Source organism: Leptodactylus fuscus, chromosome 3 (assembly GCF_031893055.1).
Source record: "Leptodactylus fuscus isolate aLepFus1 chromosome 3, aLepFus1.hap2, whole genome shotgun sequence".
NCBI classification, from domain to species: Eukaryota; Metazoa; Chordata; class Amphibia; order Anura; family Leptodactylidae; genus Leptodactylus; species Leptodactylus fuscus.
Window position 1 is genome coordinate 7,369,128 of NC_134267.1, and position 16,846 is coordinate 7,385,973.

At 47.4% G+C, this 16,846-nt stretch overlaps 1 protein-coding gene across 2 annotated transcripts in view; it reads right to left on the minus strand.

The window, feature by feature from the left end:
• Window positions 1–1,139: 1,139 nt before the first annotated feature.
• The window catches only part of FOXN2 (forkhead box N2), a 30,989-nt gene continuing 15,282 nt past the window's right edge, over window positions 1,140–16,846 (minus strand). The window contains exons 2-6 of one of the 2 annotated variants that reach the window (XM_075267004.1): window positions 9,427–9,968; window positions 5,288–5,412; window positions 4,992–5,050; window positions 3,528–3,596; window positions 1,140–1,849 (exon numbers count right to left, since the gene is read on the minus strand). In XM_075267004.1, coding sequence (XP_075123105.1) covers window positions 1,329–1,849; window positions 3,528–3,596; window positions 4,992–5,050; window positions 5,288–5,412; window positions 9,427–9,954 — 1,302 coding nt within the window. In that variant the 5' untranslated portion in view covers window positions 9,955–9,968 and the 3' untranslated portion in view covers window positions 1,140–1,328. The remainder of the gene's footprint in view (window positions 1,850–3,527; window positions 3,597–4,991; window positions 5,051–5,287; window positions 5,413–9,426; window positions 9,969–16,846) is intronic. The other variant, XM_075267005.1, reaches the window with a different exon arrangement.

Genomic DNA, 16,846 nt, shown 5'->3' on the forward strand with positions numbered 1-16,846 from the left:
CTTATGGGCACCAACCATCATTTATACAATTCATAAGTGTCAATGAATCCAGTCCTTCGACTTCTTTGCACATTCTGACTACGAAGCATTTTCGCTGCTTTCTCATCTACCCGGCAACTTCCATCTATAGAACGGTGAAAGAACCCGGAACGAAATACTAGGCTTTACCCCTATATACACACCTAGAGAAATGACAAAAATAAAAAGCCACGACAAAACCATGTACATGAACGCCTATGGACTGTACACCAATGCTATTAAATGGTGAATGTTGCAAAGCAATGGCGACTATATCGCACGCACTCGTGTGTACCCCGCTATAGGACGGGTAACGTAAGATTCATGCAAGGTGACCGGTATCACAAGACGGCCCGGTTAAAGCCTATCTCCACTTCATATACTTTATAAGATTCTCTGACCTTTTACACTCCTTAAAGCTGCGCGATTCCTTCCGCCATGTTCTTGTGCTCCGTGGATTGATCTGCAATGCATAGTTCTAAGCGGACCCAACTTCCTGTGACCACTAAGACACGTAGCAGCAGGTGACGACCGCGTGGTCGCCCGAACAGGAAGTACAGTGGTTGCAGGGTAACCTGAACTTTTTTTTTTGCAAAAAGTGGAAGCTGCACAAAAGTAAGCGACGGCGATAAACCTACAGGTAGGACGTGGAGTTAGGCTTTAACGAAATGCATGAGATGAAGACGTCCGCACGGAGACCAGCGTATACGGGAGGAGGGTTGTGGTCTAGAGAACGTTGCCATTGGGTCGGTGAGGTAAAGGGTGGGGAACTTTTGCTTTGTGCGTTGCGCACTTTTTCTAACCGACTCTACGTATAAATAGTTGGCAAAAGTAAATCGCTAATACTGAATTATTTTATCACTTCGTTGCACGTACAGCAGTCATTGTTGCGCCAGCAGCCTTTTTTTTTTTTTCGGTGAGGTCTATGAGGATTCCTCTGCAGTTACGTTTGAAATAATAATTAAAAAAAAAAATTAAATAGCTTATTTTTTTCCGCAGGTTTACACGTCATGCGTTTCTGGAATAATATGGAAAAAAAAAATATTAAATCATCTAAGGCAGTAATCTTGAGGAAAAAAATGAAAAAAATATTCAAGTGGGGGGGAAATAATAATAATATAATAATAAGCCCACGTCTTTTATGGCTTTGATCTCCTAAAGAACAAATAAAAGCTGAAGAATATTGCCACGGTTTGAGTGGATGAAGGCAGGAGAAAAAAAAAAAAAATTTAATAAAAATTAAAATAAAATAAAAAATAAAAAAAAAATTAGATATATCCAAATAAAGCGAAAGCCGGGCAGGATCGCGATTATTTTCTATGCTTTTGCGACTGGGCTTTTGCAGTTTTTAAAAGGGAATCCAGACAAGTGCGAATCCCAGCCAGATGGAGCAGAGAGCCGGCCGCCTCCTTCAGCTCGTCGTCGATATCTTGGCATGCTTCTTTCCGCAGCTTCTTGCCTTGCAAATCTTTGTCTGAGGCGTTCACGCAGGGTTGGGAAGCGTAACCGCTGTCGCCTAGTGCGTCTTCTTCATAGTCAATATCGGTCTCGTCCTCGCTGTGAAAGCCTTCGCTGCCGTCGCTCCCCGCCCGACTGTTCTTTGGGATAAACTCGTAGACCTCGTCCACCGACGACAAGGAAGACACGCTGGAACGGGATTCGCATCGCTGAGAGTCGGTGCCGCTGGCGCTGTAGTTGTGATCCTCCTTGGGATCGATGTTGATGACGGCAGAATCGTTTTCTTGAAGGGTTAGAGAGTTGCAATGCTTGAATGCGCTGGTGTAGTTGCGTTTCTTAGGTAACACCGCCTTCAGGGGCTGAGGTTTCTGGTCTGGAGAAGAATAAGGGCAATGGTCAGAATATGATCTTATTACCTATATACACAGGCTAGGTGATAAGTGTCCGACCAGAGGCGCTCTATCTGCCGGGACTCCCACTGGTTAAGACAAGAGGGTCCCATCCACACCCATTTGAATGGACCAGCTATCAAGCGTGCCTGTGGCCATTAAAGGGATCCCATCATTGGATACCCTTTTATTCTGACTAACACGTAGGACTAGCCTTAAGAAAGGCGATTCTTCTCCTACCTTTAGATGTCTTCTCAGCACTGCCGTTCAGTAGAAATCCGGGTTTTCTTCGGTATGCAGATGAGTTCTCTCGCAGCACTGGGGGCGGGCCCCAGCGCTCAAACAGCACTGGGGGCATCCCCAATGCTACGAGAGAAATCTCCAGCAACGCCTCTACCTTCTTCTGGATCAGCCTCTCCCTGTGTCTTCTTCTGTCCTGGGTTTCAATCTTCTAGGCCTCAGGCATGCCCGGGGCCACAAGAAAAGGGCCGCTTACACCAGTTTACTGTGTAAGCGACCTCAAGAAAATGGCTGCTTACACCAGCTTACTGTGTAAGAAGCCATTTTCTTGTGGCCCGGCATGCACAGTTGGCTTTGCCTGAGGCCTAGAAGTTTGAAACCCAAGATGGAAGAAGACACAGGGAGAGGACGTTCCAGAAGAAGATGGAGGCGTCGCTGGAGAGTTCTCTCGCAGCATTGGGGACACCCCAAGTGCTGTTTGAGCGCTGGGGCCCGCCCCCAGTGCTGCGAGAGAACTCATTTGCATACCGAAGAAAACCGGGATTTCTACCGAACGGCGGCGGAGAAGACATCTAAAGGTAGGAGAAGAATAACCTTTCTTAAGGCTATTCCTACGTGTGATTGAGAAAAAAAAAAAGGGTATCCAATGATAGGATCCCTTTAAACTCAGGGTGCTGTGCACGGCTTCTGTTTTACTGTTCCACAGAGATAAATGGAGTGCCAGCTCACAGGCCTACCACCAATACCAGGGGTCGGCAACCTTCGGCTCTCCAGCTGTTGTAAAGCTACAACTCCCAGCATGCATACTTGCTCTGCTCTTCTTTAAATTCCCATGGAAGTGAATGGAGCATGCTGGGAGTTGTAGTTTGACAGCAGCTGGAGGGCCAATAGTTGCTGATCCCCGACCTATACGGTGCATAGATGACAAGCTTAAAAACTTGGTACGATCCATCTAAAACAATAAGCCACAGCTCGCAGCACTCCTATAGATCATCTCGTGCTCTTTGTTATAGTCGTCTGCAGCTTTCTCTAGTGATAATAATTGAATGTTAGGACTCTCCAACGCTGGACATGAAGCTACGCAGCCATGAGCAACGTAATAACCGCACGGCCAGGCTATGGCGCAGTCAGGCAAAAATCCTGGGTGACAAAGTCCTGCAAACAAGACTTCTGGAGATTGCAGTAGAAGAATAAGGACTCCTGACGGACTCCATTATAACCAATGGGCTCCCTTAATTTTAAATGCCCATGTTCCTTTTTGGTTTAGGAGATCAGTGGGCGGCCATAAGAACGGAGACAAGAACACAGATGTAAAGACGCCCTAACAGAAATTACAAGACGCACAAAAGCAATGCAGGGGGCAAAATCTAAAATTTGAAATCAGAAATGGTGGAGGGAAAAAAAAAAATAAAAAATTCTTACAATCCGAAGCTTCGTGCTTGATCGAGGTGTTTAAGAGCATCATTGCAGTGGCAGCATCAATATCCGAATCTGCAAGACATGAAGAAAAGTTCTCGAGGTCAGAAGGGCCATCCTCCAAGATCAGTAATGTGAATATATCAAACACATTCATTAGCGCCTGGTTCTAGGCTGCACAAAATTAGGAGCCAAGGAAAAAAAAAAAAAAAAAAAAAAAAAAAAAAACACCACAACCTCTTAGGATTGAAGATATTCTGCCACCAAGATGGACCCCGTAAAATGAACACAAGTGCAAAATCCCCAGATAAACACAGAATTACAGTACTAGCGTATGTGACATCCCACGCAGCCAGTAATACTGAAAGGCCACACATGGCAGATCTAATCCGTCAGGGACAAGGCTGTAAGAGCTCACTTAGGCTATGGTCACATCTGCACCGGTCAGTCGCTTCTTTTGTTCCGTCAGATGACCAGAAACAAATATCATAGTGGACATGAACAGAGTCAGAGGGCCCTACTGACTGCAATGGAGTCTGTCAGATACCAGTTTGTTTTCTTAAAGGGATTCTATCATTCAAATAGCATTTTTTTTTCTTTGATCACACAGGAATAGCCTTAAGAAAGTCTATTCTTCTCCTACCTTTAGATGTCTTCTCTGCGCCGCCATTCGATAGAAATCTTGTTTTTTGTCTGTACGCAAATGAGTTCTCTCGCAGCACTGGGGGCGGTCCCCAATGCTGCGAGAGAACTGTCCAGCGCAGCCTCTTCTGGAACGGGGTCTTCACAAGTCTTCTTCTGGCACTGGGGGGGGGGGGGTCAAACTTCTAGGCCTCAGGCAGAGCCGACTGCGAATGCCCACAAGAAAATGGCTGCTTACTTACTGTGTTACTTGAAGTTTGACCCCCAGTGCCAGAAGACGCGTGAAGACCCCGTTCCAGAAGAAGCTGCGCTGGACAGTTCTCTCGCAGCATTGGGGACGCCCCCAGTGCTGTTTGATCACTGAGGACCGCTCCCAGTGCTGTTTGAGCACTGAGGACCGCTCCCAGTGCTGCGAGAGAACTCATTTTCATACTGACGAAAACCGGGATTTCTACGGAACGGCGGCGCAGAAAGGAAATCTAAAGGTAGGAGAAGAATAGCCCAAAAAAAAAAAAAAAAAAAATTGCTTTTTAATGATAGAATCCCTTTAAATTAAAATTGCCAAACAAAAAAAGTTTAGCTTGCCGCATTTTTGCATCCAGAGATTTATGACTGATCTGCGCCGGACCAACACCCGATGCAGATGTGAACTTAGCCTTAGCTAACTGGTCAAGAGGGTTGTGTCAGTGGACTGAGGCCACATCCGTACAGGCTGATGTCTATGGCACTAACAGGTCCGAAATATTATCTATTAGACATACGTATCAGAAAATATGGTTTTCATTTCAAGCAATAATTCAGGGGGAAAATAAAATCCAGTTGACAAACCTTTCGCAGCGTGTCCTTGAGTCTGTTTCAGTGCAGATGTGAGACAAAGAGGAGACGCACTGAAAGAAAAATCAGTAAAAACAAAGTAGTAGAAGAGCGGCCATATGTATTACTGGATATTACTGCAGAGATCGGCCTTACGTGGACGGTATGATTATTACTCTATGCCACACACTATACACATGGGCGGATTTATCATGGTTTGTGCGTCACAAAATTAGGTGACAAGCCATAAACGTTGCAAATACAACCCAAATGGAGCATTTCACTTCTGCCAAGTATCCAAGGCCCCGTACCTGGTAGGAGAGGCGGGAGGGGTGTACAATGCAAGTGCGGCAGAGAATGGCTGCTTCTTCAGCGCCTGCACAAGATTAGGTTTGTACTCCGGATCCACGCACCATAGAGAGCCTTTTCCATTTACCTAAAAAAAACAAAAACACATAATAAGTGCATGAAGAAATTGCACAAGACGGCTCAGTACAAGGTTAGAAGGACAGACACTTTCCACCGAGACACTAAAACTCAAGATGTTTGGCAAGGCGTCTTAGCAGATCGCTCTCAGCTCTTACACAATTCGGCTTCTTAGACAGCAAATATTTGAGAAGGGAAGAAAAGTGGAGGTTACGCAGTGCGGGGATTACAGCAGACCTAGGGCTGAGGGAGACGGGGTCACTGCGTACTGAGGACATGAGCGTTATATGTCAGGAATGTAAATGTATAAGGAATCCGTCAGCGGAACAGATGTCTTCAACTTGGTGACTGAATCAATAAGGCAAATAGATTTCATGGTGCTGCCGCTGGGCTATGGGCATTGTGCCTTAGCCATGGGTGCGGGTCTAGGGGCTGCACCTACTTGGTATGGACTGGCACCAGTTCCCCGTTCTCCTGTGGGTCTGAGAGGTGTGACCTTGTTATCCCCTTGGTTTGGTGGAAAACTCCTTTCTAGACTTAGTATAGGTCATGAAGAGCAGATTGGTGAGGTGTCAGGAGTCGGACCCCGCCGATCAGCTGTATGCAGCAGCCACAGAGTACCAGAACTAATACAAGGTGAAGGGGCCTGGGAGGATGACCAGAAGGGGGCGCTGCTTTAATTTATGTTCTGAAAGCAGTAGAAAGTCATACAGACAGAAAGGTAATAGTCACGTCAATTATCAGATGCCTAAGTCAATCAGGTCATTGCCTCAAATGTGTCAGCGGGTGCACTGGGGGCAGCCTTCAGCGTTGCTCTTGCCACTCTGACCCCTACCATCTCCTACATGCACTCAGAGTAGATCCTCGAATGCTATGACATCACTCCTCCTACTTGAGTAACAGTAAGCTGAAACCCCGCCCCCAGTGCACCAACTGTCTCATATGCACTAAAGTTCAAAGTCTTAGGAGTAACAAGTCCTGACAGGGACCGTAAACAGCGCCGCACTTCCCATGAGGTGACCTGAAGCGACCGCTTCAGGCGGCGCTATGCCAAGGCCCCGGGGAGGGCAGCATTTTTGCTTACCTAAGCCAGTCCAGGACAAGCTGTTCTGGACTGGCTTAGCACCGAGCGGTGGATTGGGGAGGCCCTGTGGATGCAGTGCTGCTCCAGCAGCCTCCCCTCACGCTCAGGCAGAGAGCAGGTCCTCTCCCTGCCTGCTAACGCCACTGAGCCACACCCCCTTCACTCCGTCACGCCCCCTCTGCTCCGCCCCCTCCTCCTGGGGGGGGGGGGGGAAGCAGCTTTCTGTCGTCCACCTCGGGCGGCAAAAAAAAAAGGCAGGTTCACCCCTGTCCGTAAAGACAAACTGATGCTTCTGGACAACTGCAGCAGCCCTGCTATTCCTTACACTGCTGTACCCTGTCCACTACTGAGGATTGCTGCAACAGCTGATCTGCGCAGGGCCTGGGTGTCAGGTCCTGACACATCACATACTGATGACTTATCAAGTGCATAGGTCACCAGTACGTAAAAATGAGATTGGGGACAGAAACCCCCCATTAAAAATCCATTACATGTCCTGCAGTCTGGCCGCGAATTATTGGGAGCGACTGTCAGACTATGGCATTAGGGGCCGGCCTCATCCTCCAAGGCGCCCCCATGCCATAGAATACACGTTTTGGGCATGTGAGAGATCACAGATTGCCCGGCGTTCTCTCGGCTTTGATAAAGGAGCGCTCGGCTTTAGTATTGGAGGAACAGACTCCGGTCTCACATTACCGAGCGCTGAAGAATAGAGCCGGGAGAAGGAAGTGCTGCCATGACAACCCGAACCAGACGGTTATCGGAGACCACAGCGAGACCTGCAAACGTGCGGCTGGTGGGAAACACTTCCAAATATAGACGCACCTATAGCCGCAACTGATTTATATCCCCCCCCACCCCCACACTGGTTTTCGATGACGCTCATATCTGGGACGTTCTCATCAAAAATACCTTTTCCCCAAAATCACATTCATTTTAGCTGCATTATCCAAAAAAAGCCAACGTGCGCTGGAGAGAAAAACAAGGCAACCCCCTATGTCTGCAGGGGTGCAGTGGTCGTGCATTTGATCCACTGAAAGTCTACGGAGACAGTGGGTTCAACTACCTCAACATCGGCGCGTCCTTCAAGTAGGGGACAAAGGACTTCAGTTCTCAGGATCAGTGGGGTATCCACATTAAGGCCCCCCCCCCCCCCCCAGGAAGGTCTTATCTAACCTACGAATCTTTGGACAACCCTCCTGTAACGCTATAACGATGTACTTATGACCGTCTGTACTCTGCAAGTCGACCGCTCAGAGGTTGGAGCTATACTGAACACCCCAAGAGGTTTTCCTTTCCCGCCACTATATTAGCCAGGTTATGGTATTACCGTATTTTGCGGACTATAAGGCGCACCGGACTATAAGGCGCATTACCCATGAGCGCCTTATAGTCCTGCCTAGGTCCATATATAAGGCGCACCGAACTATAAGGCGCAGCGCTGTCCGGTGCATCTTATATGTGATTGAAAGCGGCAGCCGGCAGACTTTGCCGGCGGCCACTTAACCCCCCGCTTCTATTCATTTCAATGGCACGCTTCCATTGAAATGAATGGAAGCGCTTGGCACGCGAGGAGTTAAAGGGATTCTACCATTAAAAGAACTTCTTCCTTCTTGATCACGTCGGAATAGCCTTAAAAGGCTATTTGTCTCCTACCTTTTTACCATAGCCAGCGCCGCCTTCTTCCGCAGCTCCGTCTCGGTCTTCTTTGGGCCTCATGGATGACGCATGCGCAGTCGGCTCTAACAGGCTCTCGCAGCCAGAGCCGACTGCGCATGCGTCATCCATGAGGCCCAAAGAAGACAACACAGAAGGGGACACGGAAGGCGCGAACACAGCTCAGGGAGAAGGCGGCGCTGGCTATGGAAGAGGTAAGAGACGAATAGCCTTTTTAAGGCTATTCCGACGTGGTCAGGGGGAAGAAGTTCTTTTAATGGTAGAATCTAGAGTTGAGCGAGTACTGTTCGGATCAGCTGATCCGAACAGTACTCGCTCATCTCTAGCAGAATCCTTTTAAGCAGCGGCGGCCGGCAAAGTCTGCCTGCCGCTTCCATACATTACAATGAGAGCGCGCTATTCAAATAGTTAGAGATGAACGAATACTATTTGAATAGCGCGCTCCCATTGCAGTGTATGGAAGCGGCATGGAGACTTTGCCGGCGGCCGCCGCTTCAAGCCTTATATAAGGCGCACCGAACTATAAGGCGCACTTTCGATTTCTGAGGAAATCGAAGTATTTTATGTGCGCCTTATAGTCCGAAAAATACGGTATATGGCCACCCTACAGATCACACCACAGCCATGGCTACATGGACGGACGCGAATATTGCTGGGGGGGTGAAGGACATTTATGTAGTCTTCTGCCCCGCTAAGAAACGGCTCCACGTCGGGGCTTTTGCACCTTCTCAAAGATACCTGACAAGTGAACGAAAAACATCCAAGAAATCCTGATCAGAACAGAAACTAGAGAAGGTATTCCCCGGCCATTGGTCAACTGGAAATCCCAAGGGGTTCCCGCAAGGGAGTGAAAATTTCCCTCCAAGTGGAGATTTAAGGGGTTTCCATAAGGTAATATCACTAAACTACTTTTGTAAAACTGCAGGCAGACATATAATCTACCAGGTGAATTTTTGGGGGATATTATAGAGCAGGGTCGGCAACCTTCAACACTCCAGCTGTTATAAAACTACAACTCCCAGCATGCATACTCGCCCTGCTCTTCTTGAAACTCCCATGTGAGTGAATGGAGCATGCTGGGAGTTGTAGTTTGACACAGATTATTGCAATTATTTTTCCTCCATGCCATTGGCTCCAGGATAGATCACTAAGTGTACTTGAACCAATCAGAATGGCTGCTATGTGAATGACCAATAGGGGGCACCGCACTTTTCCCCATACGGTATTTGTAGCGTGAATTAAACATGGACATTCTCTACTCACTTTGCCGTGGCTGCGTTCAACCTTCCGAAAGCATTTGTTTAACGACAGGTTGTGTCTGACCGAATTCTTCCAGCCAGTAGGGGCAGTAGCAAAATACGGGAACCTGTCGAGGATCCAGCTGTAGATTTCTTTCACCGGCAGACATTTGTTGGGGGAGTGCTCAATCGCCATATAAATTAAGAGGCTGAACGAGTATGGAGGTTTTGAGGAGCCGGAGGACTTTTCAGGGTTTCGACAACCGGTTGGGGAACTGTCCCCTTCAATGTCATACAGGGGGTTATTTGCCGCCATCCCCTCGCTGCTGCCGAGGCTGAAGTTGTTCAGTAAGTTTGTGCTCTCGTGAAGCCAGTTCAAGTTTGTCAGTTCTTCGTCTGCAGGAGCGGAGTCCAAGGCGGAGGCCTTTGGTCTGTCGGCGCCAACCTCTTCTGGTAGACTGCCCATAGTGTCAAGCTGACTTAATCCTGCGACTTTCTCCGCTCCGGGGGTTTCTACGTTTTTGTCTGGAGTCATTCCCGTCACCGGACCCATGAAACCTTCTCTCTCTGTAGAGGACAATAAAATAATATGAATATATAAAGCGGCCATACACAGAAGTCTCATTACGATGACGGCCATCTCAGCTGACACACGCACCCTCAGCCCGGCCATACAGTACAGGCGTATGTACGGCTTGCTTAGCAATTTGTGATCACAGATGGAGAATCTACTCATGGGTACTTCGGGTACTGACATTTTTTTTTTGCAAAGATTGTTAGTAAAAGGTCGTATATAAATGGAAAGTCAGTCGTATGATGATCACCATTATACTACACTTCCGGTCTACACAATTTTCCATGTTCGTAAAGTTAAAGGGATCCATCATTAAAACTCTTTTTTTCTGCCTACCACGTAGGAATAGCCTTAAGAAACTCTATTCTTCTCCAACCTTTAGATGTCTTCTCTGGGCCACCGTTCGGTATATAATCCGGTTTTCGGCAGTATGCAAATGAGTTCTCTCGCAGCACTGGGGGCGTCCCCAATGCTGCAAGAGAACTCTCCAGCGACGCTTCCATCTTCTTCTGGAACGGGGTCGTCACGCATCTTCTTCCGGCGCGGGCAGTCAAACTTCTAGGCCTTGGGCAAAGCCAACTGTGCAGTACTGTAAGTGGCCATTTTCTTGTGGCCGGCAGGCATGCACAGTTGGCTAACCGAGGCCTAGAAGTTAGAAGCCACCGCCGGAGGAAGACCCGTTTCTGAATAAGATGGAAGCGGCGCTGGAGAATTCTCTCGCAGCATTGGGGACGCCCCCAGTGCTGCGAGAGAACTCCTTTGCATACCAATGAAAACCGGATTACATAACGAATGGTGGCGAAGGAGAAGACATCTAAAGGTAGGAGAGGAATAGCCTTTCTTAAAGGGGTTGTCCCGTCACAAGGATCCTATCTATACTGCTTGTTAATGTGAATGTAAGACTTTTCCTAAATACACTGCTTCAGCAAAACTGCTTTGTTTGACCACTATCTTACTTTATTCACTTCATTGTTGACACAGCCCTGACTTATCTGCTCATGAGTCAAGTGATGTATCTGCTGCTCTCAGGGGGGAGGGGGAGGGGCTGAGTGCAGGGAGCGAGCCTGTGTTTCTAGCTATTCCTGTGTCTACACCACACATGTGACCTAGCTTCCTGCTCTCAGATAGGGGAGAGGAGCTGCTTTCATTTCTTCTGTTCTCCCAGTTATCAGGCTAGCTAATTCAGTTGTGTTCATTATGGCAGAGACAGGCAGTCTCTGTATGTAACACAGAATGGAGTTGCTGCTGCCTGTACTTCATAGTCCAATATGGGTGGGCGGAGCTACATGTTAATTTGGGGACGGAGCAAACGGCAGGTTGCATGTGAAACCCCACCCACCAAATGATGCAAGAAACCAGGAAGAAAGAAGATTTTACAGCAGTGAAGACTGGTGAGTATGCGACATGGGAATACCCCTTTAAGGCTATTCCTATGTGGTAGGCAGAAAAAATGAGTTTTAATGATGGGATCCCTTTAATGCTAGAACCATAGAATTTGCAAAATTTTAGGGGACATCTTATTTTTGTTACCAACTCTAAATCTACACACATAGGTGTGCATAGAACCTGCACACCTCAGAGACATGACCTACCTACAAAGTGGATTCCACCTTGAAAAAAAACATTGAAATCAATGGGGGGGGGGGGGAGCATTGCGGTTTTTGTTGCAGCTTTTGCAAAAACTGCTACTGTGACTGAATTCCAATGACGGTGAACATTCAGCAAACTACATAGAAAATAGCAATAAAGTAATATCAATATAATGAAGATCCACCCAGACCTTGCCATGACTTCATCTACTAGTCTGGGTAGAAATTCCCTATACAACATCCAGGTAGAGGACTAGACGAGAGTTCTGCTTTGACGTCACGCACACGTCGCGGATCTGCTTGGGCTTTGTCACTTTGTCGCTCTTTGTATATTTGAGGCTATTCTGAATGATTGCTGTAAATGGGATAAATGTGGGATCCATGGAAACGGTGACAGAAATAATCGCCACCCCTCAGTCACTTACAAAAAAAAGACTTTCGCCATCCGACGCCTCCAGGAGCATTTGCATCCCCCCCCCCCCCCCCCCCAGAGACATATGGTCCCTGCGCCGACCTCCCCGACAGACAGTTGGGACACGTGAAATGGACAATTCCCAAGACTCACAAACCCAATCTCCATTATGTCTGAAAGATGAAGCAGGAACAAGAGGAGCCGCAATGTGGTTACCATGAAACAAGCCCCCACACTTCCAAGTGAGTCACAAGACGGCGGACAAGACGTCTTACACTGCCAACACATTGTGGAAGGTAAATGTGAAGACGCCACAAGCCTTGTAACACAAACAGCACAACTTATTCTTACTACACGGACTGACAACTCTCTGCAACTTGTCACACATGTCAGGGACTTCAGACCGGCAGGATATACCATAAAAAAGATCAAACATGGAGGGAGAGTATACAGCAAAGTCGACCATAGGTTATAGGGTTAAGTCATTGCATGGTCAGCGTGGGGTCTGGGAACCAATGATCGTTACCCTCTACAAAAAGGAAAGGGTGGAAGTGTTGCGGATCTTTAGCTCCCAGGTCACAGCTCTAGACTTTCCATTGTAGGGGTTTCAGTTCGCTCGAGGATCCGCCAATTGGGCCCCAGTGATAGGACCCTGTGGACTGTGGATAAGGGATCCGTGTGCTTAAAGGGGTTATCCATTTTGTAGTATTGATGGTCACCAATACCAGATTCACGGGGGATTTGACACCTGGGACTGCCACAAATCACCTGCACCAAGTCAGCAGGACTCTAGGTAAGGTTTCCATATCACAGCCATACTGAACACTGGCTGTACATATTGTAGCTGTGAGTGTAAGTAATGCAGGGCTGTCCCGTTAATGTCTATAGGTCAAACGTAAAGCATCAATACTAGACACCGGATGACCCCTTTAAAGGGGTTTGCCTAACACTTGCAAACTGATGAGCGATCCGTAATGCTATAAAGAGGTTCAACTCATTTGTTGGCGTCCCGGGGGTCAGACCCCAAAACAGACTGATGATCATTTAATGTCTCTACCAAAGGAGTGGAGTAAGTCCTGGCAAACCTCTTGGTCCATTTGGTGATACTACTCCATTCCTTTGGTAGGAATCCTTTAAAGGGGCTCTATCACTAGGAAAAGTCATTTTTAACTAATCACACCTTTGCAAAGCCCTTAGAAAGTCTATTTCACACCTACCTTTTGTATGTAGATTGCCTCACTGGTTTCTGAATAAGTCCGTTTATATTCATATGCTAATTAGACTAGTGCACGATAGAAGGTGCACACCTCTCCTATTGCCTTCTATGGGAGACGGCTCCTGCTGCTGCTGATGATGACGACTCGCTTCCTGTTTGCTTCACACACATAGAAGATAATGGGAGAGAGGAGGCTGCTGGGAACTTCCTGTACTGGCTGGAGGCTCATTAGCATATGAATAAAAACGGACTTATTCAGAGACCACTGAAGCAATCTACATACAAAAGGTAAGTGTGGAATAGCCTATGCAAGCATGTGTTTAGATAAAAATGACTTTTCCCAGTGATAGAGCCCCTTTAAATGCACATAAAGTCTCCGCTGCAAACAGAGGGTCGGCCTACAGGTCATTCCCATTCAATGGGAAGACGCTGGAGTGTGGGTGAGAAGAATGGCCGCCCTATGGTCATTCAAGTCCATCAAGTGTCCGGGTCGCACAAGACTGCAAGACATAATCCTTAAAGGGTACGTGCAAGCTGGAACAAAAGCAGTTGTTCAGGAACCTGAACACTTGTTCAGCCTAACCGGGTGCAGGTAGCCAAGTCTCTACCAGATAGGCCACTGTGAGTTATCTAATGTCACCCATGTAAACCCTACAACCATAACCCTACACCCCACAGTGCGGACAGCCCCCCCCCCCCCAATCCTGTATCAGTCACATTGTACCTAATGTCATATTATGCCATATAAATAGATATATTGTAGTTATTAACGAAACCCTAAAGGCCCTTTTGATATCCTACTAAGTAAATGGCCATATTGTGCAGCGACGCCGCGACCCCTTTGTGTCTATTCCCACTACAGCAGGGCATTGTCCATCTCTCCGCAGCAGCTGCTGAGATTGGAGGTCAGATCTGAATCCCAAAACACCCGACAAAAAGCGGAGATTTGATTACAATGCAGAGAGATGTCAGTATCCAGGACAACTCCGGCATTAGTGTCTCTGCTCGCCCCGCGCCCCGCTCAAAGCTTCAGGCCACAAGTGCAGCTGCCGGTCTTTATCAAAGCCTGACAGGAGGGAAAACAGATCTGGTTGTATGGACTTAATATTTATACAGAAGAGGACACTATTAGACGTTATCACCATGTGCAATCTATAGGGTCTAAAGGAACATAAAGCAGAACTTACAGCTGTAACGTCTAGACTTAATGCAAAAATAAAGATGAGAAAAAACATGCAAGGTTTGCTAAAAAGCAGATGAAGTGGAATATCTGGTATCCTTAAAGGGATCCTATCATTAAAAAGCTATTTTTTGTCCCTTTTTTGTCTATTCTTCTCCTACCTTTAGATGTCTTCTCCGTGCCGCCGTTCAGGTGAAATCTGGGTTTTCTTTGGTATGCAGATAAGTTCTCTCACAGCACTGGGGGCGGCCCCTAGCACTCAAACAGCACTGGGGGGGGTGTCCTCAATGCTGCGAGAGAAATCTCCAGCACCGCCTCCATCTTCTTCTGGAACAGCCTCTTCATGCGTCTTCTTCTGGGACTGGGGTCAAACTTCTAAGCCTCAGGCAGAGCTGACTGGGCACACCTGCGGCGACAAGAAAAATGGCTGCTTGCACAGTAAGCTGTTTAAACGGCCATTTTCTTGTGGCCTGGGCATGTGCAGTCGACTCTAGCCAAGGCCTAGACGTTTGAACCAAGCTCTGGAAGAAGACGCGCAGAGAGGCCGTTCCTGAAGAAGATGGAAGCAGGACTGGAGAGTTCTCTGGCAGCATTGGGAACGCTCCCAGTGCTGTTTGAGAGCTAGGGCCCGCCCCCAGTGCTGTGAGAGAACTCATTTGCATACCGACGAAAACCGGGATTTGTACTGAACAGCGGTGTGGAGAAGACATCTAAAGGTAGGAGAAGAATAGCCTTTCTTAAGGCTATTCTTATGTGTCACACAAAAAATTGCTTTTTAATGATAGGATCCCTTTAAGGATCACCCTAGCGCTGGTGACCCTCAGTAGCGTAGTCACAGACATATAGACTTGTGTCCCTGCAGCTGTTGGTGTTCAGTGCAAACAAACTCCTAGTGTCTTCAGTGCGTCTAAGAACATCTGTCTGCGATTCCCGGGGTCATCTGGTTGCTGGCGAGTTATTTGCTTTGAGAGTCTCTAGATGACTTGGTGAGAGCACGTCCTCACAAAAGTGGAGTCAACAAGAGGAAAAAAAAAGAAGCCTTCACATAAGTATTGTCCATGTGACGGAGGAGGAGCAGGGACGGACAAGTGCTAATGGTGCACTGCATAGATACTGGTGCACTGGATCCCTCCATATATTACCAGGACAAAGCCTTGAGGACATGAGGTACTTTGGAGAGGCCATATGAGAACGTGACCATCAAACCAGGAAAGTTAGTGAACCCCCTGGTCTACACCGTGGTCTTCTGACTCAATCGTGTGGCCCTTGTCCAGCAGTGTATTACACCCGACTATTGAAGGTATACGGGGTTAGCTATGTACTTAGCAGTGACAACTACTCTCATACGCATATTTATTTTGCAGGGATTTTTTTCGAGCCAAAGCCAAGAGCGTCATCAAAACGAATGGAAAATATAAAGGAGCTTATTCGTCTGCCTTCGGACTTATTCTCTCCTGAGTTTGGCTCCAAAAAAGAAAATCTGCAAATAGAGAAAGAGATCTATATAGACAAGTGATGGCCTCAGCTCTGAGGTGGTGACTTACATGTGGCCGAAGATCCTCCTGCGGCCACAAGACATTGATAACTGCGGCAGACACCTTGCAAAGAGCGGGTACTATGTGAGCTTCATTTATCCCGATTGCAGGGGTCTCTGAGTGCACCCACCCCCCATCTCCAGCTTTACGCCTCTAACTCCTAGTAATGGTATCTCAGCCTAGATCAGGGTTTTATAAAACCACTTCTGTACGCTGAAGGTTTTTTCTCTCTGCTAGCTCTCCTATAATGGGCCTTACTATCCAGTCTGGCTATTGTCACCCTATCTCTGCCGTCACCGGTGATGACCTGTGACCTGGTCTGGGCTCCCATCGTGGACGGCAGGAATGACCCACGGCTGCACTCATTGATAAAAGAAAAAAAATCCAACATGGCAGATCAACTTTTGTACAGACATCGGCATTGGTCGCGCTCATCTGTGTCGTAGGGGAAAAGATTCCTGAATGTACAACAGAACAAATAGTCGCTATCTGCAGTGTGTACAAGGCCTTAGTCATATTATCTGGTGAGGGGTTTACTAAGAAACAGAAGGAAAAACAATAGATCATAGTCCAGGCCACAAACTAATCCTTTAACCAGCACAGATGATTTTCTTGTGTAAGTGACCTTGTCCAAGCAAAGAATCCAGCAAGCATCGGATATCCAGGGGGTAAGTGAAGGCCGACAGGAATCCCATACCACCATAGGTTTCCATTCGGGGTTCCCCAAGTGGACTTTCCGAATGCAGATGTGCCCGGGCCTCGGGGATCTGGTTCTCCTCCATAGATGGGTCACTCTTCCTTCAGGATATAAACCAATAGGTCTACTTGTTCCCATCAAGCACTTCTGGAGAAGTCGCCATACACCCTCTGGGTCTATACCAGGGGATATAATATCGTTTTCGGAGCACAGATAAGGTTTCACAAGGTATACATGAATTG